The 24,678-nt window shown below is 43.8% G+C and overlaps 1 protein-coding gene and 4 non-coding genes across 5 annotated transcripts in view; 2 read left to right on the forward strand and 3 right to left on the reverse strand.

Annotated features, from left to right (window-relative positions):
* Positions 1-13,210, reverse strand: part of DENND6B (DENN domain containing 6B) — a 48,670-nt gene extending 35,460 nt beyond the window's left edge. Inside the window, exons 1-7 of the mRNA XM_018560729.1 lie at positions 13,004-13,210; positions 12,718-12,756; positions 9,437-9,479; positions 7,063-7,172; positions 4,902-4,982; positions 2,272-2,377; positions 601-680 (exon numbers count right to left, since the gene is read on the reverse strand). Coding sequence (XP_018416231.1) covers positions 601-680; positions 2,272-2,377; positions 4,902-4,982; positions 7,063-7,172; positions 9,437-9,479; positions 12,718-12,756; positions 13,004-13,117 — 573 coding nt within the window. The 5' untranslated portion in view covers positions 13,118-13,210. The remainder of the gene's footprint in view (positions 1-600; positions 681-2,271; positions 2,378-4,901; positions 4,983-7,062; positions 7,173-9,436; positions 9,480-12,717; positions 12,757-13,003) is intronic.
* Positions 13,211-16,374: 3,164 nt separating this feature from the next.
* TRNAP-UGG lies at positions 16,375-16,446 on the reverse strand. The gene has a single exon. It is a non-coding gene; the product is annotated as a tRNA-Pro (tRNA).
* Positions 16,447-17,357: 911 nt separating this feature from the next.
* Positions 17,358-17,429, reverse strand: TRNAP-AGG. Its single transcript has one exon. It is a non-coding gene; the product is annotated as a tRNA-Pro (tRNA).
* A 5,999-nt stretch (positions 17,430-23,428) lies between these two features.
* TRNAP-AGG lies at positions 23,429-23,500 on the forward strand. Its single transcript has one exon. It is a non-coding gene; the product is annotated as a tRNA-Pro (tRNA).
* Positions 23,501-23,983: 483 nt separating this feature from the next.
* On the forward strand, positions 23,984-24,055 carry TRNAP-UGG. Its single transcript has one exon. It is a non-coding gene; the product is annotated as a tRNA-Pro (tRNA).
* Positions 24,056-24,678: the final 623 nt, after the last annotated feature.

Consider the following 24,678-nt stretch of genomic DNA (forward strand, 5'->3'; position numbering starts at 1 on the left):
AAAAACATCTCTGCATCCTTCTTAAAGCATTTTTAATCCCAAGAATGGAAATGTAATATATTAGTGCTCACAAGTCCTTAGAAGAGGTTACTGCATTATTTTTATTTTTCAGGCTCTTTCCTTTATTTTTACTTGGTTATCCTACCAGTAATACACATCCTGTGCTAGGGTGACAATGCTCACTCACCATACTAATTATATATATATATATATATATATATAGGACCAGTGTTGTCACACTAGGACAGGACTGCAGAACAACTCCTCCCTTCTTCTCTATAATATGGAAAGGTGTTCTGTAGTCTCAGAACAATGCATAGGTAGAGAGCACAGGAAGTTTCATGCTCACATGATTTCTGTCAGTATCAACAGGTATTGTTTGCACTTATCAAACAGATATAACAAAAGGCTTTCAATGGTATATTTGGAAGATTAAACGGGAACAAATAAGGGCAATTTATTTTTAGGGGTTACATACATTTCAAAAGACACTAGTTGAGACTTAACTGTGATTTGCCCTTGTAGGGGGAACAATAAGAGTACATGTGGGCCTACAGATGGATATCACTACTACTATTTTTGCTGCAACTGACATAATACCTGCAGAACAAGGCCCATGATTGGTAGAGACAGTGAAAGTCCCGCCTCTGGAAATGGCCAGCGGTCAATCTGGTTACATACTGAAAAAAAAATGATAAATGCTGCATTTAACATCCACATATGTATTGTATATGTATCCTCATGTTTTTGCTTATAGAAGAACTTTGATTAACCTTTGTAGTGGGGCTACCCCCACAATGATAGGGTTAGCTGCTTATTTTTGTCTAGGTGCTAAAAAAAAAAAAAGTTCTACTCACATGAACCATGGAGCCAGCTTGTCCTTAGACCGGTCCTTCCAGAATCTCTTCCCCTCTGCTGCAGTGGTCTAAGGTCCCCTAAAGCATTATGTTCTATACAAGGTGTATAGATATGAGGATGCAGAGCAAAAGTCCAATGTTTCGCTAGAACACAGGCTTCACAGGCAATCAGGAAGCCAGGTGATGGGTCCTGATCCGCCGCCCGACTTCCTGATTATTGGGGAACATGGCACCGGTATCAGCACTCGGTATCGGCGAGAACCGGAAAAAGATATTGGTACCCGTACTCGATACAGAAAAAACGGTGCCAGTGCATCCCAAGTTGTTTTGATGATAAAGTAGGAAGCCCATCAATTAAACCCCAACCTTGCTTGCTCCTCCACAGCCTTAACCCCTTCAAAGATAAGTGTTTTTGGTATGAATTTAATAATAAATAGTATGGACTAGGCTACACTACTACTTTACATACAGCATAAGACATATTTACACTACAATATATTATAAATCATTCCATATTTTGCAACTGTTGCCATAAAAGGAGGTTAGGCCTTGTTTTTCACTGCCGAGATAATCAGCACTGGCAGGCACACTTGCTGAGTGTTGTGGGTTGGGGTTAGGATTAGGTTCAAGACATAGAGGGGTTTAGATTAGGGTTTAGGGGGTTCCACTTTAGGCCCATGTCAAACTGGCAGTGCTGCCACTGGCATCACTGAAGAGCAGCTGTCACTTTACCTAATAGATGTCACTTCCTTGCCAAAATACTGCAAATTTTGTATCACTAGCAACGAAGCAACAACAGAGCAACATCTTGCTGGTTAAGCCAGCGGTGACCGGCAGCATAAGAGAAAGTCAGTTGAGTTGTCTCCAGTGACAGAATAGCCTTGGAGCCATGTGTTTTGAGGTTAATTTGGGGCATTAGGTTAACAGTAAAAGTCTGGTTAAGCATCAGGTTTAGGGTTCGTTCCATGCGGTGCGTTCAAAATGCTGCAAGCACTATTTTGAACGCACCGCACGGAACGCACTGCAGGCACAGTGTGCCTTGCGATTCCTGTACGGGTGATCGCATTACGGCCGCAGGGCGTGGCTATGGTGCCATTCACTTCAATGGCCCGCCACGAACCCCTCCTGCCCAGCAAAAAAGGGAGCCGGCCGCTATGCGGGCAGTGCGTTCCGGTCCGATTTCTGAACAGAACGCACTGCCTATGGTGTGAAGAACCCTTAAAACAGTGTACAATTCCAGGATTAGGTTAACAGTCAATCTTGACAGTAGACAGGGGGTGTAACGGCCATTTAGGCAAACCGTTTGTTTCACTTGTTTTGAGAACAAAAACTTTGGCCTGACAACTACCACCAATGCCCCCTAAGCACAAAAAAAGCAACATACTATGAAAAAAATAATCATTCAGATTCTTACCAGCTTCAAGACAAGGCTCCAGTTTGTTAAAGTATTCAGGTGCAATCAGTTGCAGAAGTGTGTGGAACAGATTGGTATATGGCAAACTTGAAAGAAGAACTAGAGACTGAAAAGGGAAAAAGTCACATATACAGGTGAAACTCGAATAATTAGAATATCGTGCAAAAGTAATTGCAGTAAGTGCTGCAAAAGGGGTCCAAACCAAGTACTGAGTACATATGCATGCTTGTACTTTTCAGAGGTACGATATTGTTCTATGTACAATCCTTGTTTTATTGATTGCATGTAATAATCTACTTTTTTGAGGTTGTGGATTTGGGGTTCTTGGGGTTTTCATGAGCTGTAAGCCATAATCATCACAATTATGACAAATCACGGCTTGAATTATCTTGCTTTGCATGTAATGAGTCTATCTCATATATTAGTTTCACCTTTTAAGTTGCATTAGTGAAATAAATGAACTTTGCACGATATTCTAATTATTCGAGTTTCACCCGTATGTATAAAAATTAATTCAAGTACCAATATAATGCTAGGAGCATGGGGTAAAGAACCTTATAGCATCTACAGGTCAGTGTTTACTAGCTTTCCTGTGGTGTGTAATACACTGCTAAAAAGTGTAATGCACAACAAAAGATAGTAGTGGGATCTAGCCTAGCATGAGTGTGCCTAGCATGACAAGATATGAATGGCTTAATTGCTTATGATACATTTTCCAAAAATAATGCAAAAATGTAAAAGTGATTAAGACAAAAACTTTCTACTTTTATTTCATCAGGAGGTTAAAGAAATGCCAACTGCAATTAAAATGTATCTACATTTTTGCAAAGCTAATAGACCACCTCCAAGTATATCTTCATGCATAACAATGTACAGTAAATGCCATTAAATGATCCAAATGTGGCATGCAACGACTGCAGATAATCAGCCATCAGATGATCTAATGCCGTTACAATCACCCACTATATCAGTGTATCACCACTTACAGTGTAGGCATACTGATGGATAAAGTAGATATGTCACCTGTCGGTATTCCTGGCTTCCTTTTCCAGTAATAACTGATGTGTGGAAAAAGTTTAAGCTGAATATTTACTAAGGGATGACATACACTGGTAGGTTATCATACGAATGTTCATCTGAAAAATCATGTCCGAAAAATCTCAGCAGAACATTTCATAACACCTTCAAAACCTTGACAACTTCCGACAAAAGTTTGATTAGTTTTAACATTTGGTTTAGGAATGAATGGAGAATAAAATCACATTCACTATTAGAATTTTGTTGGTTCAACAAAAATCTTCCATTCTGCTCCATTGATTAGTTCGTTACTCTGGTCAGAATCGATCATCAATTTGACCCCATTAATTATTAGAAAAATCGAGTGAACATTCCAAAAAAATTTTTTTTTTAACCAAAATTCTACTGGTGTATGGCCAGCTTAAGAGCATCTTAAATAGTTTCACATTAAATCATTACATTATACTGTTTTAAGCAATGTTTGCTACTTACCCCTAAAAAAATAAAAACCTGTATATTCAATATAAAAAATTATATAACATTTAACCAGTTGACATCCGCGGTGTTAAACCCCCTTCCCATCCAGGCCATTTTTCAGTAACTTTAACTAAACATCACATCAGCATTCAGCTCTGCATGTGGATATGAAATCATCTTACATTCAGTAGTTAACCAAACAATTTATTTCACTTACAATTATTGTTTTTCCCACTCTCTGGTCCTCTTGAGCATTAGTGATGTAATGTGCCCAAGCATTGCAACCTGGGAAGATTACATCAGCAGAGCATTGCTGGGAAATCTCATCTGTAATCTCAGGAGATCTCAGGGAAAGGCATTTTCCTCCCCTGAGATGATGTGCAAGGTCACATGCCCTAGTCACATGTGCCAGAGTTCCAGGAAGTAAAGGGAGATATGTTAATCTGCCCTTAGTAAAAATGGCCACAATGAGAAGAATGGGGAGGAAAAGAAAAAAAGGGTACACAAAGAATAAAAAGGACGTAAATTATCTTGAAGCGTCCGTTTGTAGATTGTTATTATTAAACATTTCTAAAGGCATATTTGTTGCAATTTCAAAGATATGGGTAAAGATCCTCTTTAGGTACTCAAAAGCCTTTATGTAAATTCATCTTATTAAAATTACTTTTCCATTTTAGTCCACACCTACTGTAATTTCCTAAACATACCAGAAATTGCTTCTTTGAAACATGAAAAACAGGAGACGTGCCGTACACCGTTTGTGTACCGGACTTCCCCAGAAACCCAATTGCCTGCTTGTTTTATTGGCTCACTCTTTTTCTCGGAGTGCTGCACAGTAGTGGAAGTGCAAGTTTTGCCGAGATACTTTCTGAGACTACCAGCTAAAGGAATGCATATGGTACAACTTTTCATATGAGATGTCTCAAGCACTGTTGCTGAAGGTAGACCCTCCTGCTGACCCTGACAATTTGGCAAAAGACAGGGTAAGACAATCATCAGTATCTTTAGAGCAGAACATGTTATAAATCTGCAAGAAGCCTTGCTAAAATCCTTGCAGTGTTTATAGTTCACCAAGAGGGGACTGCTTTTCTCAACAAAACCAGAGTTTCACTTTAATGTCTCTTATATACATTTACCTTTTGGAAGTAACCTCTTTTCACAGAGCTGTCTCTCACTTGCCTGAAATACACATATCCATAGTAGTGGGCTGGATCTCTCTGAAAGAATATAATAAGAACATGTTACTACAAGGGTAGGATAAGGGCCATCCCTACAATGAGGCAGCCTGAGGTGGTTGCAGCCAGGTGTTGTGGGGGCTGCATTTTTATGCAGTTTATATCAATCAAGGAGACCCTTGCACTACATAATTGTTAGTGAATAGAATGGGATAGTACAATTATGTTGTATTGTGTGTGACCAGTTTAAGGCCATTATTTGAATTTTGATAGAAATGTCAGGCATATGTTACCCATATGCATGATAATGTAACTACAGCCTCATAATACTAGGCTTATTCCAAAAGTTGGTCACTTAATTATCCCATGTACAAGTATACATTCATTTTGAGTACCCCTTATCTATGTTTAAAGGCCAACTCCAGCCAGATTTTATTTAAAAAGAAAACCCCCAGTGGTCATTAAAAAAAAAAAAAAAAAAAAAAAAAAAAAAATCAGCCCAGGTTGCAATATTCGTCATCAATCCGGAGCAGTCTCCCATAGTACTTCTTTTTGTCCACAAGACATCCCTGGTTTTCCAGGTTGAATGATGCCCAGTATCACTCAGCACAGTAGACTGAGGAGATACGGTCAGTACAGGGCACTATGTGCCTTCCCCCTCACCATGAAACCCTTTATTTCCAGTGTAATGATGCAGAGTGGGCTACTGACATTGCTCTGCATCTTTTAAGATTGCCACCACTGGAAAAGATAAAAAGATGAAGAGGATACTTTGGAAGAAGGTGGGGGGAGAAGGGCACTGGACAGCCGAGCTTGGAGTTGGTCTTTAAATATGATATATTTTACACATTTTATACGTGCTGTACACACACACACACACACAGTATATAAGATTTTATAACATTTTTCATTTAATCCTTTTCTTTTTATACAATTATACTTACTCACAATTACACCCTCCTTGTGTTAAGTAAGAATGTTTTAATGTTATTTATAACATCATTGCTCTCTAATACCAGTACCTTTCACATAAAGATCTACCAATATACAAAAAGGTATGTATGAAAGTAGACACATTTTATTTCACATAAAGTACATTGTTAAAACCAGAGTCCTGCACTCAATATACAATACCTATACATAATATACAAACTGAAAATAAATCCCCAGGCATATAAAAAGGCCACACATTCGTTTTTTCTCTTTTTTTTTGCATAGAATTCAAATATTCATCATTTGTTTTTATTGGACGGTTGAGCCTAATATGAATTGCCCCGCTGGCTAGCTCTATAACCTTGGATCCCAAGTAACTTGGGATAACCGGTGCTTTACATGGCTTGCTTATATCACAGATACAAATGTCATCTTATTATGTGTCCAGATTGAGACTACTTAGGGTTGTGAATATCGAAGTGGATTAAGATCCCATCTATGTGCCTGAATGGATATTTGAGTTTTATTCTAAGAAGAAAAAAAAATTGTGTCTTTCATATGCCTTGAGATTTATTTGATTAGACCAAAGTTTCTCAAACTTTTCTCAGTCACGGCCCCCTTTAAAAGTATTCAAAGTCTCGAGGCACCCCAGTTTAAATCCAAAAACTGTAAATGTAAACCACGATGTGCTGTCCCTTCAATATCCATACCAGACCCTTATCCAAGATATGGATTTTAAGGGGAAACGCTATGCAAAAAAAGGTGGTTCCCCCTTCACATCAGTCCCCCCTTCATATTAGGATCCTCCTTCACATCAGAGCCCCACTTTTCTTAAGGCGTCTCCCTATCACACTAGGAGCTCATTGTTATATTAGAAGCTCCCACTTTCACAACAGGAGCCCCCTCTCCATATCAGAGGCATGACACTATGTGAATATTTCAAGACATCGCTGAGGAGGCCAGCAGGCCCCCTGGTTGAGAAAGGGTGGATTAGACATCTGCATTGATTAGATGTTCTTGTGAGAGGTGCAGGTAAAAGAGAACAAAAATGTTATAAATACTAGTATTGCCATGCACGCCATGTGAACAGTATTATACGTTTATGAAAAAGGCTTTACTTGGCTGCAGGCAAAGGCCTCAAATGAACATTTCATGTTTTACTGTTATTGAACACCGTGTTTGAACTCACCTGTAATGTAACAGGAGCTTCTCTATTGTATTTTTCATTCTCTTGAAATAAGCTTCTCTGCCCTGCAGAGCGACGCATTCGAAAGGTGAACTGTGTGTCACCCAGGCACCCTGCATAGATAGAATATTAGATACTTCAAATTTAAACAACAGGATTCCGATACAGTTACAATGCATTCATAGAGTAGGTGAGATCCCTCCACAAAAACAGTCCACACTAGTAAAAAGTCCCCATGCACGTCAAGTTTCATTAAAATCTTGTTTGCTAATTAACACATTTGGTCTCTTCTCTAATTCAGGTCTGGACTTGGCCTTGATTTAAGAAAAGATTATTCACTCAATACTGCAGCAGGGGACTCGTAGATCGAGCACAAATGCAGTGACACCGCTGCACTTGTAGTCCATCGATTACTTCCTCCAGCCCAATAGCAGAAGGTCCATACCTCAGTACGGACTCGGCGCTAGCGGAATAGTCTAGAGTAGGCTGTAGATTGCATCCGCAAACCACTGATCAGGGTTGCAAAGCTTTGCAGGCTCCAATGCAAAAATGTAACCAATGCACCTTTTTTATTTTCTTAATGTTGGTACATTTATTATTTTTTTGCAAAAGGCGTATAATATAATATATAATAGAATATGCCTTTAAAACACATTTATAACATTACTTACTATAGGCAAATCATTATCACATCTATATGTGTATTGAAAAATGCATTGAAAAGACTATAGTTTCACTTTAAAAGTATCAAAGAGACACTAAACTCAGAAGTTAAATCTTAAAAATACATTCAAGTACCCTAACTATTAACAAATATGTATCTTATTTGTGTATCACTCGGCTGTAGATCCTCAAATCATCAAATCAACATTGTTAATAGTTAAAGGGACTTCAAATACTGCTAGCAGAACAGCCTGAGATCAGTTATATTACTTTCATAATGTCATGCACATAGGAACCTTAGACTCGGAGTAGGAGAATGTACACTGTACAACAATGAGGTTGTCACTTTCTCTCTGAGGACGGGACCGCATGGTCTCGAAACGTCACTAAGGAGATGTGTGTTATCTCAGTCAATAAACAGCATTGGATTTGGGTTTTTGTCCGGTCAGGAGTGCAATGGGACAGGAGGATTAAGTTTTATATTGCACACAGACATGTCAAACTAAAATGTCTTCAGGCACTCTAGAAGGATGTATTTACATTGACAGGAAGAAAAGAATCAGAAGAACACAGCCAAGTAGTACAGGAATCTGCAATACTGCAGTAGTTTATAGAGATGTCACCATCCAGGCTGTAAACTGTGACAGGGGAATTAAGAGTGGCTGAACAGACTTTCCAGTATTTTGGTAAGTGAAACAACTTGCATACATGTAATTGAACTGTTTATATACTATAGCGGTTTGGCACAATAGCTATGCAAATGTCTATCACAGGGGTGGACAAATCAATATAGAATTCAGGAGCCAGTCTGTCCAATCCAGATCCAGCAGTATTTCTTTTAGGAGCCAGCTCCATTGACAACAACTAAAAAAAAAACATCAAAAGTTGCTGTCATTTCAAAAAAAGAGCATTACCTACCTGGCTCCTGAGATTTTTCCAGCCCTGGTCTATCTTTATAGGAAAAAATACACTAAAGTTTATGCATGCTTGCTTTTGTATGTATGTGTACATGGGGCTGGAGGGATATATATATTTCACTTTAATGTGAACAAGCCCCCCTATGTTGATAGCACAGAACAAGTGACAGGTCCTCTTTATGGAGACATCCTAGAGGTCCCCCGTAATGAAAATGTTTAAACCAAAAACTCAGGCCAAAGCTAATAATAAAATATTTTTTTCTGCAGCCCCTGTTATAAATGAAAGGGAATCCTCTATACTGAGTGTTTCTGTTCATTCCTAAACTGTGGAGATCTGACTTTTACATTCATACCGCATAATGACCACTAGATGGCGTCCAGCAGCATAGGAAATTCCTGTGCTCCTCAGCTGCATCTACGGTAGTGCCCATAATGTGCTGCACATATAAAAGGTAATGGCACTGCAAACGCTTTATAAATACACCTATATATACCACAAAACACAGATTATGTGGTAGTACCCACACAAAAAAAAAAAAAAAACTTGCTTTGTGTTCTATATTCCTCATATTGTAGGGCAGGGGTGGACAAGCTCCAACTTTCCAGCTGTGATTAAACTACAAATCCCATGATGTATCTGTCTCTAGAAGCCGTGCCTGTGGCAGTCAGAATTGTGCAATGCCTCATGGGACGTGTATTTCCACACCTGGGTGGTGGCTTGGAATTTGCCCACCCCTCACATAGGGCATCAGAAACCTCTGGCGTGCTAAATGTCCCTCCACATATAATCTGCCTACCTGAATAGGAGTCTGGAAAGGACAGGTAGCAAATGCTAGTTTTCTGCAAGGAAGGAAAGAAAGTAGAAAGAAAGAGAAAACACATGAGATTGTAATACAATTTGGAAGCATGCAGGACAGAACTGAAAGATAGCTGGACAACAAGCATCTACTACTCTCTAGAACAGTGGTTCTCAACCTTTCTAGGGCCGGGACCCCTTGGTAACATTTGCCAAGTTGTGGTGACCCCCAAAGGTAAAATTTAGGGATGACGCGGCTGCTGCAGCGACATCTGGTGGCGTGGCGGGAGAACTGACACTGCTGCGCTAGGAGAAGGCTGAGGAGGACTCTCACCTAGCACAGCAGAAATCACACAGCGACCCACAGGTTGAGAACCACTGTTGTAACAGCTAAAATGGCAAACCATATAACACAAGCCGAGGGGGTCAGCTTTTATTATTAATAATAATGATGATAATCTAATAGCTATCTAATAGTTGGAGACTCCCAGCGACCCCTGGCAAATTGTCATTCAAACCCCGAAGTGGTCGCAACCCACAGGTTGAGAACCACTGCTCTAGAAGGAAAGGAATGAGGCATATTTACGGGGTTTTTCTGGGTACAAATATCCTCAAGTCCCATTTACACTGTTGGATTTTAACGCACACATTTTGAAGCGCTAAGCCCTCCGTTCACACAAAGGCGACATCGTGTCAGTGCGGATTCCGCGCGTTTTTGCACATTTGTGCATGCGGTTTAGAGCTGCAGCTAACGATTATTTTCAAAATCGATTAGTTAGCCGATTATTAAGTTCGATTAATCGGATAAAAAGTAATATACATTTTTAAAAATGGCTCCTGTGATGGGACTACTAGTTTGTATTGAGATTGCAGTCCATCACAGGAGCAAGCTTGGAGCGGTGGAAGTGAAAAATAAAAAAAAGTGTGGTGTGCAATATAGTGAAATGGAAAGTGTAAAATTATGCAGAAATGAATGCAGAATAGTACATTATAGCTGGCGGGATTCTGCATTGCGCTGTATAATGTACTATTGCTGGGTTTTGTAGTCCTCCTATAGCTGGTTGTATTCTGCATTGCGCTGTATAATGTACTATTGCTGGGTTTTGTAGTCCTACCTGAGCAGCCTTCCAGCAACTTGTTTCTGAGATCGGGCCTGTCTATCGGCGGCTGTCATCGCCCTACACCTGCTCCTCCTTACTTCTTCTCCCCGCGTCCCTGTGCCAATCGAGGATGTGGGCGGGGGGTGATCGTGAGGAGGTGCGGCGTGTGGAACGTGAATGCGGGTGGGCGGGCCTGGCAGCGGCGAGCGTGAGGTGGGGAGGAAGTGTGGCGCGCAGTGTGTGTGGAGCCGTGAACAGGGCCAACCAATCAGAAACCGACTAATCGATGATTGAAAAAGTTGACAACTTTTTCAATAATCGATTATAATCGATTATGTCGATTAGTTGTTGCAGCCCTAATGCGGTTTACGCGCGTATGTAAAGTCGCGCATTTTTATGAGCAGATTTGTCACATTCATGTGAATGGGCAAAATGCGTGCAAATGCGCACAAAAACAATTGCAATGCGCGTTTTCAAGAGAGTTTCCTATGGATTCTATGGGGACAAATCGTGCTGATCTGGCCAAAAAAAAAAGCTCATGTACCTTTTCCAGTTATGGGCGTTTTTCTACGCGCGACACTACGTTCACATGTGACCGTGGGCTATAGAAATAAAATGGGATTTCTTGTTTGGTGTTTTTCAGTGCAAAAAAATACGCGTGCCAAAAGCCTTGGTGTGAACAGGGCCTAAAACACATGTTCTGCTTTTCCATCATAAAGAGAACAGGCCCAATAAACCATTGTTTTTAACTTTTTTTTTTGCCGCACATGTAATGCGTGCTCAGCATGCAAAAAATCATCATCATAGTGCGCCTATGTTAACAATGATGTGCCAAATGAGGGGGGAAAAAATGCATTTGTCACCGTTTCAGCTCCCTAAAAACTAATATCTGTGCTAAAACATAGAGCAGATATTAGCAGCAGATCTGCGCCTGGTACAACCAGGAGCAGACCTTCACATCTCTGCTAACCATCTTTACTGAGAGGGGGAATTTATCACAATAGACAAAATCTGGAGCGGATGCCCAAGCCAACCAATCAGCTTCTATCTTTCATTTTCAAAGCCTCACTGAACAAACTGAGGATAGAAGCTGATTGGTAAGTATGTGCAACTGCTCCAGATTCTGTCTGCTCCCGTTTTGATAAATTCCCCCCTGATTCCTCTCTCTGCCTAGTTGAGAGAGGAGACAGCCAGCAGGTTCCCTGTGTGAGTGACGGGATGGACACTCACCAGAGGGAGCAGGCAGCTTTGTGCTGTTCTGCTGCCTGCACTTCTCTCTCTCCCCTTAGCAATCAGGAAGTGAGAGAGAATGGCCCGGTGTATGTTCCCATATCAGCACTGCAATGCATTTTTTAAAAATGTATATATGTTTTCTGCGTGTTAATGCGTTGGGAGGCCCGCAGGAATCAATAGCAATGCATCAAACATATGCAACATGCATTTTCCTGCATTGGTAACAGGTATTAAAAAAATCCGTGGTTAATGGCTGTTAACTGTATCCACTTCAAATACCAATTTGAAAGAATTCCGGGGGAAATGTACTAATCCTTGCAGTGGTGCTTCCTCCTCACAACAAGGGTTAAGTGCTTGTTACGGTCTAGGGATGAAAATAACAAAGTTATACTCACCTAATCCTCGGAGCCGGCCAGCTGTCACAGCGCTTACTTCTGCCTGTCTGCTTCGGCGCTGCAGTGATGTAATGTCCCTGGGCGTCATCATGTCCAAACGTGATGACTCAGGGACCTTAGACTTCTGCAGCACAGTAGGAGAGAGGCTGAAAGCACCAGTCTAAGAACAAGCCGGCTCCAAGGATCGGGTGAGTGTAACATTTTTTATATTCCTCCCTAGACGAAAACGAGTAGTTAACCCTTGCCGTGCAGAGATAGCCCCACTGCAAGGGTTTATCAAACATGTGCCCCGAGTTCTTCCTAGAAAAACACATTGGAAATGCATGTCAACACGCTTCAGCAAGATGTCTGTGTTGTCACGCATCAACATGCATTTACATTGTGCCACAAAGGAAAGACGTTTACGCATGATAACACATCTTCCCAAGTCTACATTGCCCTCGACGCACATGCATAGCTCTAAATGGGCTTTAGAGCGAATGATGGAGAAGTGTGAAAAGAGAGCTGTCATGTTATCTGCTCTCATTAGGTGACATGGTTGGTGCATAGGTTACCTCTTTCTCTGTGATCCGGGTGTTATGTGGATAAACCAGCTGGAAATAAGAGAAAACACATGAGAGTTAATGCAGAATCTGACAGCCTGGAACCCCCCAACAGTCCTGGTAATTGGGGTGTTATCCCTTCCCATGCCTGGGGGTGATCTCCGATCTCCCCCTCACTGTCATCACATCTTTGTTTATCTGTCATCATAACGTCTTCCGGTGCAATCACATCACCCTCCGGCCCTGCATCTGTCCCTCCCCATGAAATCACCGTTCCTCCTTCCACTGATGTCCTCACCTCCATCGCCTGCCCCAACTCCAGATCGAAGGTAACTACGCACACCCCATCCAGCCAGGCGGAGAAGCACTCCCATGGCAGGCGGCTACCTCTAGGGCTCTCCGGCTCCTCCATATCTCTCCGTGTCCCCTTCCCAGCCCACTCACTGCCCAGTATACCCCTGTGTTGCCATAGACACTGGATCCGCCCTGTATCTGCGGGCTGTTATTGTACTCTGGGCCGCTAGGGTGCGCTCGTGCAATACGGTGTTGCGCTGCTACCCTGAACAGGAAGTTGGTGCCAGTCAATGGTGAGCTCCGCCTGTTAAAGAGATATACTGTGTATATAATTTTCCGTTGTAGCTTTGGAAAGCTAGGAAAGGCATGGAACCCTTCCCAGGATTTCATAGTTGCAATATGGATACTTGTTTTGGTGATAAGTGTCTGTGAGGGTACTTCCCTTACTTTGGAGGGCCAGCCTCTCACTTCCTGTTGTGTCCAGGAAGACAAAAGACAGGAAATCAAGTGAAATCTCCCTTATTGGACTGATGAAAATAAAATTGAGACAGTCTTTATTCAAAACAGATACACTGGAAGGGCCCGTTCACATCATAGCGTTACACAAGGGGGTCTCCCCTGGAAAAGCACTCTCCCAGTGCAATGCATGTGGTGGGGATGCGGGGGCACTCGCTGCCCCTCCCCCCCCTTTCCTGCCAGGCCTGGATTAAGGGTCTGGTATGTGATTTTCTGGAGGACCCCATTTTTTATTTATTTTTTTACTTTTTTGGTAAAGTAAACTAAACATGAGATTGTAGTCCATCACACGAGTGAGCTTGGAGCGGTGGCTACTATACAACACACACAGGGACCATGGGGAACAAAAGTAGCCACCCTCCAGAAGGAAGGGCAGTGTCCGCACCGATTCAGAGATGATTTGAGGATCTACATTTTTGTTAACAGTTAAGGTACTTGAATGTATTTGCTTTCATTTTACCCTCGAGTTCAGTGTCTCTTTAAGCCTTTACTACCTGCTGAGGTTCTGCCATTTGAGTTCAAGGGCATGGTGAGGCTTAAAGCTGAACCCCAGGGGGAAAAAAAACATTGCCTTTGTAATGGATTATTTTCCACATTGCAAGGGTTAACTGCTGATTTTGCCTAGAGACCTCACGTCAGGCCTTGTTCACACCAAGTGCAGGGCAGATCTGCATGAGTTTCTGCACAGGCAGTGCAGTGGGTTGTGCCGCGTTTTTGGTTTTAAAAAAATATATATATATTTTTTTGTTTAAAATGGGCTTTCAGTGCGTTCCAGGGCGTCAGCGTGCATTTTTTATGCGTTTGCATGCGTTCCAGAGTGTTCCAGAGCAGAAAAAATAGGGCTTGCTGCAGGTTTTTTTACCTGCTCTGGACCTGCTCTGGAACTGAACGCTGCGATGTGAACTGGAGTTAAAAATACCATTGGAATACATTGGATGCAGTTTTGCTCCGGTCTGTAACTGCTCTGCTCCAGGAACGCGCTTGGTGTGAACAAGGCTTTAAGGAGCCCATGCACTGTGCGATATTTCGACTGGTTCTTGAGGATTGAAGGAGCCGGTCGGAAAATCTTAGCATGACCAGAGTCAGCAGCCAATGAGCTGGCGGCCGCTGTCAGAATACAATGTAAACCGCGGGGATTCCTCAATCGACTCAGTTGATGGGGGAGTCAGCTCTATTTTAGTTTCATTCAGCCCACGGGTTGAACAAGAAAAATAGAGCAGTGTATGTCCACCCTTAAGGTGCCCATAGTCCTTACGACCATCGCAAGACTTTTGTCTTGCGATGGTCGTATGCTTATTGAAAGCTCGTACGATCTGCCCACCTTGGATGGGCAGATCGTACTTGCGATCATCGAAAGCCCGCCCCGCTGAGGGGCGGGCTTCCGATGACCGCAATGCAGAACGGGCAGTGTGCGTGTGCGCACACCGGCCCGTTCCACAGCTATCGAACGAGCAGGTTAGAAACCCGCCGACAATCGTACGATTCTCGGCGGGTTTTTGAACATGCTGGTTCGACAAAAGACGTGCGACCGGTCGCACGTCTTCGTTCACACTGCTCCCTGATTTCCCGCGATTCTCGTACGAGAATCGAGCAGTGTATGGGCACCTTTAGTCTACGCTTCCACAAGCTTCCTCATTGCTGTATGACTGGTGCCCTACTGGTCTCAGCTCTCTGACACTGTCCTGCATTGTATGTGAGGTTGCCAAGAGCCCATCAGACAGTGGAGGAATAAGTTGGCTGTTGGAGGAGTGACGAATAAGTTAAGGAAACACTCTCAGAACATCAAAAACGTAACCTTGCAGTGGGGTTACCGCTGCAGTGCAAGGGTTAAGTGCTCCCTTTGTCTAGGAGGTCCCCACAGCCTCTTCTCCCCTTCACTCCGTCTGTCTAGGGACCGCTGATGTCATTATGTCTAATGTAGGTCGTGAGGTCGCTGAAGGACATTCTATAGCCAGAGCAGAGGGAGAGAGAGGTGAACAGGACCGAGGATCAAGTGAGTAGATCCGCTTTATTGGAGCCCCCTAGATAAAACCAGTACTTAACCTTTGCAGTGCGGGGGTAGGCCACTGCAAGGGTAAGTTTTTGATTTTCTCAGAGTTCTTCTTTAAGTATATTATTATATTCATCATCCCCTGTGCAAAACAATCAGTTAACCCTTGCAGTCCAGAGGGGGACCTACTGCAAGTTGAGGGATTTTTCACCTAGGTATGCAGCTTTAATCTTGACATTTAAAAGACATGCATGCAAAATGTGTAGTACCCCAAACTCAACAAGATCTGCAGCCAGTTGGTGTAAAAGGTGATAATGGTGAACGTCAATAATGCTGCAGATAGAATGCCTCAAACACTTGACTTTTGCTAGTAAAAGCTTGTAGTGGCGGCTCTCTCCTTTATTTTCTGTACAATTGTGTTTGACACCAGAAAACTTTATGCATTCTTCCACTGGCTGAAGATTCTGCAAAATCTCACACTTCCAGGAGTGCCAATATTTGATTTTCCTCCCAGCAGCCTCTGCGTCACTACAGGACAAATTGCATCAATGATTGCAGCATGGGGACTGAGAATGTGAGACTATAGCAGGGGTAGGCAAATTCCCCCCCCCCAGCTCTCTTGCAACTACAAATCCCACTAGGCTTTGCAAGACTCTGACAGCCACAAGAGGACAGATGCATGCTGGGATTTGTAGTTTCACCGCAGCTGGACGGCTAGCTTTGCTTATCCCTACTCTACAGGTTTCCTAACATGTGTTTTTCATTCATTACTATACCAATCATGTCTCCTTCCTGCAACAAGGGCAACAATGTTTTGAAAGTTTCAATGGCAGAATTACTTTAAGCAATATGCTACATGTGCTAAAATTGGGCTCGTCCGGGATTTGAACCCGGGACCTCTCGCACCCAAAGCGAGAATCATACCCCTAGACCAACGAGCCATATATGAAGTCGTCTGCTGCCTTCAGGTACACAAAGCATGTGGAGGACGTTTTCTCACTGCAGAGAGTTTTTAGTATCTCCCGCTGTGTCTTCTTGGCAGGGGATTGAAGGAGAACTATGGGGTCAGGGCTTTTCCCCATAGTTCTCCTTAGTGTAATGGGAGGACACAAACTAGCGTCCTCCCGTTACCCTAAGCTCAGTATACCGCGAGCTACAGCTCGCGGTATACTGAGACGCCGGAGCGGATCCCGACATCGATGTCGAGATCCGCCCAGCTGCGTGAGTGACAGCTGGCTCTGCCTATCTACAGGCAGAGCCAGCTGTACCCGCCCCTCCCACAACCGTTCCGCCAGTCAGCGCTGGCGGATCGGGGAGGGGGGAATCAAGCCCCTCCCCTGTTACGGCAGAGAGCCGTGACAGGATGGAGAGGTGAGCGAACGCCGGTATATGTTCGCTCACCTCCCGATCTACTGTGCCGACCTGTGACAGTCTCATTGTCACAGGTCGGCTAGAACTATGAGCTGAGTGAAAAGCACTCACCTCATAGTTCACCTTTAAAGGATAAATCTCTTTAGCTGAGACTCATTTTGCATTAAAAACCCAGAAGAGGGTGTAACCCTTCTTCACCTCCCAAAGTTATGGCTGGACCCTTCTTCTTCACCTCCCAAAGTTATGGCAGGAGCCTTCTTCACCTCCCAAAGTTATGGCTGGACCCTACTACTTCACCTCCCAAAGTTATGGCAGGAGCCTTCTTCTTCGCCTCCCAAAGTTATGGCTGGAGCCTTCTTCACCTCCCAAAGTTATGGCTGGAGCCTTCTTCTTCACCTCCCAAAGTTATGGCTGCAGCCTTCTTCACCTCCCAAAGTTATGGCAGAATTACTTTAAGCCATATGCTGCATTTGCTAAAATTGGGCTCGTCCGGGATTTGAACCCGGGACCTCTCGCACCCTAAGCGAGAATCATACCCCTAGACCAACGAGCCAGCTGCTGACAAAATTTTGGGTGTTTTCGAAAACTCTACAATACAGCCTATAATCATCACATTCCTAAAAAACGTTTGAGACCACTAGCAAGACTTTTTTTTTTTTTAACCCAATATACAATGCTCTTTCTTCATCCTCCTTTACCAGCCCAAACTGTCCAGAAAAAAAGACAAACCTTTTAACACTCAGGCCCGGTGCAGACTTCCACGATCCGGTTCCGATTCAATGCAGGCAGCGATGGCCTCGTGGCCCCATTGATTTCAATGGGGTGACATCTGTGCGGCAATCGCAGCAAAAAGGTACACAACGCGGCAGTTTTTCGTGTTCGGAAGCACGGGCGGAATTGCGGCAGGAAACTGTGCAATCCACATGGCACGACTGGGGTGCCATTAGAAAATAATGGCACCCACAGCGCGATCGGTTCACACCTCGGCGAATTCTGACCGCGCGGCAATCCGCACCAGACGATTTATCACGCGGATTTAGTTGCGCAATATCGCATAAAACATAGATTTGCATCCAAGTCTATGGAAGCTGCTCCCACCTTTGTGATTTGTCACGCAGTAGAAATCGCCTGTCGCGTTAAAAGGTGCAGGAGCTATTTTCGGACGATTGTCGCACGGTTTGAGTGCCATAGACATCACTATGCATTTTTCAAAGTAAAATCGCACAAACAAAAACGTGCGGCGAACGCGTGAAAACAGCTCACCAGCTCAATCGCCTAGATGTGAACCAAGACTCACAAGGGTGCCTACAATGTTTAGCTTTTATTAATTTATGTAAAATGTGGGTTGGCAACTCAGGCCCTCCAGCTATTGTGGAACTACAAGTCCCATGAGGCATTGCAAGACCGATAGTTACAGGCATGACTCCCAGAGGCATGTTGGGATTTGTAGTTAAAGCACAGCTCAAGGGCTGGATCTAAAGCCTTTATCCCTAAAGGAAAAACATTTTTACTGTAACTGGCAAAAAGTGTTAGCTGGGGTTTAGGTTGAATTTGTTAGTCACTTATGTAAAGTTCATCTAAACCTACTAGTCCATCTAACACCACTCTCTCCATAGGGTCACAATGCTGCTGTCCATGGGTGGCTCCATTGCTCCTCCATTGACGGGAAATGTGTTACTGGATCACTAGGTGAAAATGAAGGGGAAAAAAGAAAAGTAATGCAGCCACCACAATTGAGGATTCCTAAGCTACAATATACACTGAGTGGCCAGATTATTATGACCACCCCATCAGTACTTCGTTGGGCCACGAGATGACTTCGTTGGGCCGCCGCGTGACTCCACGAGATGTTGAAAGGTGATGCGAGGAATCTGACACTGCACTGTTGCCCTTCTCTTGTCTTCTACCAGTCTTGCCACTCTCCATTCTGCCCTAACATTGATTAGTCTCTGACGGCCACAATTCGCACGTTCAGACCCAGATTTTCGGCTGACAGTCCAGTCTTTAAACGCTTTAACAACAGCTGCTCTTGAACATTTAACGAATTCTGCTGTTTTGCTGATACTCGCTCCATGGCTCCGAGCGCCAACAATCATCCCACGTTCAAAGGCTGTTAAATCGCGTTGTTTACCCGTATCTTCAGAAAGAAATCACTTCTACTGTCATGGTAAACAACCTGCTTCCCTATTTATAATGGTCTGGCCCTCTAGCAACTTCAGCGCAAGATTATAGCTAATTTGCCTACAAATGTCAGGTGATCATAATAAACTGGCCACTCAGTGTATTAAATATTTGGTTTGGTGTTTAGATATGCATTAAATTGTTATTAAAGTAAATTCATAAAAATGAAAAGAACAAAGCCACACTGACATGATAAATATACTTTATTTTTAAAAAACCATGATACTATTTCGGGTTACATTGCACCCTGTACTGCAAGAACACTACATAGCAATACAGCACAATCATACAAATAAATGACAGTTGCTCAGCAGCATGATGCCTGACTTGTAACGCAAGGCAAAGGTCCAGGGCTCTTCACGTGGTTCATGACACCGCTTTTACCCCATACTTAATATGTGGTCCATCGGATCCACCGCAAAATACCTTGCAGCTTAATGTCCAGAGTACAATCCCCAGTTTCGTACATCCTACATGATACCACAACATACAACAACAACTTATATAAATTAAACCTTCAAAAAGCAACAGGTGTAATGGGAGATAGGGAAGAGGGATAAGGGAGGGAGAAAAGATCACAGGACCGAAGCCTAATTGAAGGACTTAGACACAAAAGAGAGGATGGGGAAGGGGAAATCTTCTCAGACGTCCTCTTCCGAAATTCCTATTATGTGAGATATGGTCGCCAAGGTTTGCACACGGGCACTGGTGTACCTGGAGGAAACCAACACAAGCACAGGGAGAACATGCACATTTCTTGCAGATAGTGACCTGGCCGGGATATTGCTTTCAGTCACTTTTATTACAGGAACATTTTTAAAGATTTCCTTACTCCACTTCCTTTTTGGTGGTGCCTCCCATCAATATCATAGATTACATAGTTAGTCAGGCTGAAGACATAAGTCCATCGAGTTCAACCTATAGAGATACAGAGAAAAACAAAAAGAGAGGAAAAACCGAAAACAGAATGCTATGCCCACAGCTACCCCCTGTTGATCCAGAGGAAGGCAAAAAAAACCCTATAAAGCATGGTTCACTTTGCTCCAACAGGGGGAAAAACATTCCTTCCTGATCCCGTAAGGCAATCGGATGTTCCCTGGATCAACAATCCCTGATGCTTAATATACCTATAAGAAATCCAGTAATATTCTGTGCATTTAAGAATACATCCAGATGTTTTTTTTTTTACATCAACTGAGCTAGCTAGAACTAACTCCTGGGGGAGTCTATTCCACATTTTCACAGCTCTAACTGTGACGAATCCTTTCCATATGGTATGGTGCACGATACCTACCTAACTGTCCTGTTGCGCTCATATGTGGACAGAGAGACATGAAGAAACACCCTGTATGTTAATAATTTACACATAATACCATGGTGTGCACAAGGGATCATGGGACATGTAGTCCTGCCCTTGTCTATGGAAGAAAGAGGATGTACACCCTCTCTGAGTGGAAGTTAGTGGGCAATGCTTTACCTAATATAGTCTAATAGTATGTAAGGTTGAATAAAGACCAAGGTCCATCCAGTTCAACGTGTGTGTGTGTATTTCTTTTACTCTAACACTTCCCATATCCCTGTAGATTCTGCGAAAGAAGAAACTCATCCAGAAGTTTCTTGAATTTATCAATGTTATCCACAGATACCACGGCCTGTGATAGGCAATTCCAAACTTTCCCCACTCTCACAATAGGGTTGCCACCTTTTCTTCAAGCGAAACCCGACTGAAGCGATGCACAGACATTTTTGGGGGCGAATGAGTCATGGCTTATTCATATGTAAATATTGCTGCCTATTCATATGCAAATATCACAGTTGAGACTGTTTTCAGTGGGGAGCCAGAAGCCCCTATTCTAATTTTGGTTGCCCCTGTCTGCCTGGCATCTTGTGTCCGGGTCTCTGCTGCCATGAAACCCGGACACAGCATTCAAAACCCGAACTGTCCGGGTGAATCCTGGACAGGTGGCAACCCTATCTCACAGTGAAATACCCCCTACGAATTCTAAGATTGAACCCCCTCTCGTCTAACCTCTTGTTGTGTCCCAGGGTTCTCAATATGGGTTTGGGATTAAACAGTTTGTTCCTAATATTGGGGTCCCCATTGAATACTCCGACCCTATGGACGGAGAGGTTTAGATTAACTTTACATCAGTGACTAACAAATTCAATCTAAACTCCAGCTAAAACTTTTTGCCAGTTACAGTAATATTTTTTTTCCTTTAGGGATAAAGGCTTTAGCTCCAGCCCTCCAGCTGTGCTTTAACTACAAATACCAAAATGTCTCTGGGAGTCATGCCTGTAACTATCGGTCTTGCAATGCCTCATTGGACTTGTAGTTCCACAATAGCTGGAGGGCCTGAGTTGCCAACCCATGTTTTACATAAATTAATAGAAGCTAAACATTGTAGGCACCCTAGTGAGTCTTGGTTCACATCTAGGCGATTGAGCTGGCGAGCTGTTTTTGCGCGTTCACCGCACGTTTTTGTTTGTGCAATTTTACTTAGAAAAATGCATAGAGATGTCTCTGGGACCCAAACCGGACGGAAATAGCTCCTGCACCTATTAGTCGGTGCACACCTAGTTGACACCTCACCGCGCGGCAATCGTGCACAATTCTGCGCGGATTGCCGCGCGGTCAGAAGTCGAGGAGGTGTGAACTGATCGTGCTGTGGGTGCCATTATTTTCTAATTGCACCCCAGTAGTGCCGGCGCCGATTGTGCAGTTTCCCGCCGCAATTCCGCCCGTGCTTCTGAACACGAAACACAGCCGCGTTGTGTACCTTTTTGCTGTGATTGCCGCACAGATGTCACCCCATTGAAATCAATGGGGCCACGCGGCCATCGCTGCCTGCATTGAATCGGAACCGGATCGCAGAGGTCTGCACCGGGCCTGAGTGTAAACATTTTTGTCTTTTTTTCTGGACAGTTTGGGCTGGTAAAGGAAGATGAAGAAAGAGCATTGTATATTGGGGTTTTTTTTTTTTAAAAAGGAAGTCTTGCTACTGGTCTCAAACGTTTTTTAGGAATGTGATGATTATAGGCTGTATACTAGAGTTTTCAAAAACACCCACACATCTTGTCAGCAGCTGGCTCATTGGTCTAGGGGTATGATTATGGGGAGCCAGAAGCCCCTATTCTAATTTTGGTTGCCCCTGTCTGCCTGGCATCTTGTGTCCGGGTCTCTGCTGCCATGAAACCCGGACACAGCATTCAAAACCCGAACTGTCCGGGTGAATCCTGGACAGGTGGCAACCCTATCTCACAGTGAAATACCCCCTACGAATTCTAAGATTGAACCCCCTCTCGTCTAACCTCTTGTTGTGTCCCAGGGTTCTCAATATGGGTTTGGGATTAAACAGTTTGTTCCTAATATTGGGGTCCCCATTGAATACTCCGACCCTATGGACGGAGAGGTTTAGATTAACTTTACATCAGTGACTAACAAATTCAATCTAAACTCCAGCTAAAACTTTTTGCCAGTTACAGTAATATTTTTTTTCCTTTAGGGATAAAGGCTTTAGCTCCAGCCCTCCAGCTGTGCTTTAACTACAAATACCAAAATGTCTCTGGGAGTCATGCCTGTAACTATCGGTCTTGCAATGCCTCATTGGACTTGTAGTTCCACAATAGCTGGAGGGCCTGAGTTGCCAACCCATGTTTTACATAAATTAATAGAAGCTAAACATTGTAGGCACCCTAGTGAGTCTTGGTTCACATCTAGGCGATTGAGCTGGCGAGCTGTTTTTGCGCGTTCACCGCACGTTTTTGTTTGTGCAATTTTACTTAGAAAAATGCATAGAGATGTCTCTGGGACCCAAACCGGACGGAAATAGCTCCTGCACCTATTAGTCGGTGCACACCTAGTTGACACCTCACCGCGCGGCAATCGTGCACAATTCTGCGCGGATTGCCGCGCGGTCAGAAGTCGAGGAGGTGTGAACTGATCGTGCTGTGGGTGCCATTATTTTCTAATTGCACCCCAGTAGTGCCGGCGCCGATTGTGCAGTTTCCCGCCGCAATTCCGCCCGTGCTTCTGAACACGAAACACAGCCGCGTTGTGTACCTTTTTGCTGTGATTGCCGCACAGATGTCACCCCATTGAAATCAATGGGGCCACGCGGCCATCGCTGCCTGCATTGAATCGGAACCGGATCGCAGAGGTCTGCACCGGGCCTGAGTGTAAACATTTTTGTCTTTTTTTCTGGACAGTTTGGGCTGGTAAAGGAAGATGAAGAAAGAGCATTGTATATTGGGGTTTTTTTTTTTTAAAAAGGAAGTCTTGCTACTGGTCTCAAACGTTTTTTAGGAATGTGATGATTATAGGCTGTATACTAGAGTTTTCAAAAACACCCACACATCTTGTCAGCAGCTGGCTCATTGGTCTAGGGGTATGATTCTCGCTTAGGGTGCGAGAGGTCCCGGGTTCAAATCCCGGACGAACCCAATTTTAGCAAATGCAGCATATGGCTTCAAGTAATTTTGCCATAACTTTGGGAGGTAAAGAAGGCTCCAGCCATAACTTTAGGTGGTGAAGAAGAAGGGTCCAGTCATAACTTTGGGAGGTGAAGAAGGCTCCAGCCATAATTTTGGGAGGTGAAGAAGGGTCCAGCCATAACTTTGGGAGGTGAAGAAGGGTCCAGCTATAACTTTGGGAGGTGAAGAAGGGTCCAGCCATAACTTTGGGAGGTGAAGAAGGGTCCACCCATAACTTTGGAAGGTGAAGAAGGGTCCAGCCATAACTTTGGGAGGTGAAGAAGGGTTACACCCTCTTCTAGGTTTTAAATGCAAAATGAGTACCAGCTAAAGAGATGTATTCTTTAATTCTCTGCCAAGAAGACACAGCGAGAAATGCTAAAAATTCTCTGCAGTGAGAAAACGTCCTCCACATGCTTTGTGTAACTGAAGGCAGCAGAGGACTTCATATATGGCTCGTTGGTCTAGGGGTATGATTCTCGCTTTGGGTGCGAGAGGTCCCGGGTTCAAATCCCGGACGAGCCCTATTTTAGCAAATGCAGCATATCGCTTAAAGGAGAACTATGAGGTGAGTGCATTTCACTCGTCCTCATAGTTCTAGCCGACCTGTGACAATGAAACTGTCACAGGTCGGCTCAGTAGATCGGGAGGTGAGCGAACAGATAACGGCGTTCGCTCACTTCTCGATCCTGTCACGGCTCTCTGCCGTGACAGGGGGAGGGGCTGGATTCCCCTCTCCGATCCTCCAGCGCTGACTGGAGGAACGGACGGGGCGGTTACAGCTGGCACTGCCTCTAGATAGGCAAAGCCAGTTGTCACTCACGCAGCTGGGCGGATCCAGACATAATTGTCGGGATCCGCTTCAACTGCAGCGTCTCAGTATACTACGAGCTGTAGCTCGCGGTATACTGAGCTTAGGGTGACGGGAGGACGCTAGTTTGTGTCCTCCCGTTACCCTAAGGAGAACTATGGGGAAAAGCCCTAACCCCATTGTTCTCCTTTAACTGCCTCCGGGCCGGCCATGGTAAAAAAACGGCCGGCCAGGAGCTCTCTCGATCTGAGCGGGCGTCTCTAGACGTCCGCTCAGACACGCCCCCTTGCGCGCGCCACCAGGCGCGCGCGAGCGGGAAATGGCCGGAATTTAAAAA

This window comes from Nanorana parkeri, unplaced genomic scaffold, assembly GCF_000935625.1.
Source record: "Nanorana parkeri isolate BGI_ZX_2015 unplaced genomic scaffold, ASM93562v1 scaffold476, whole genome shotgun sequence".
Classification (NCBI taxonomy): domain Eukaryota; kingdom Metazoa; phylum Chordata; class Amphibia; order Anura; family Dicroglossidae; genus Nanorana; species Nanorana parkeri.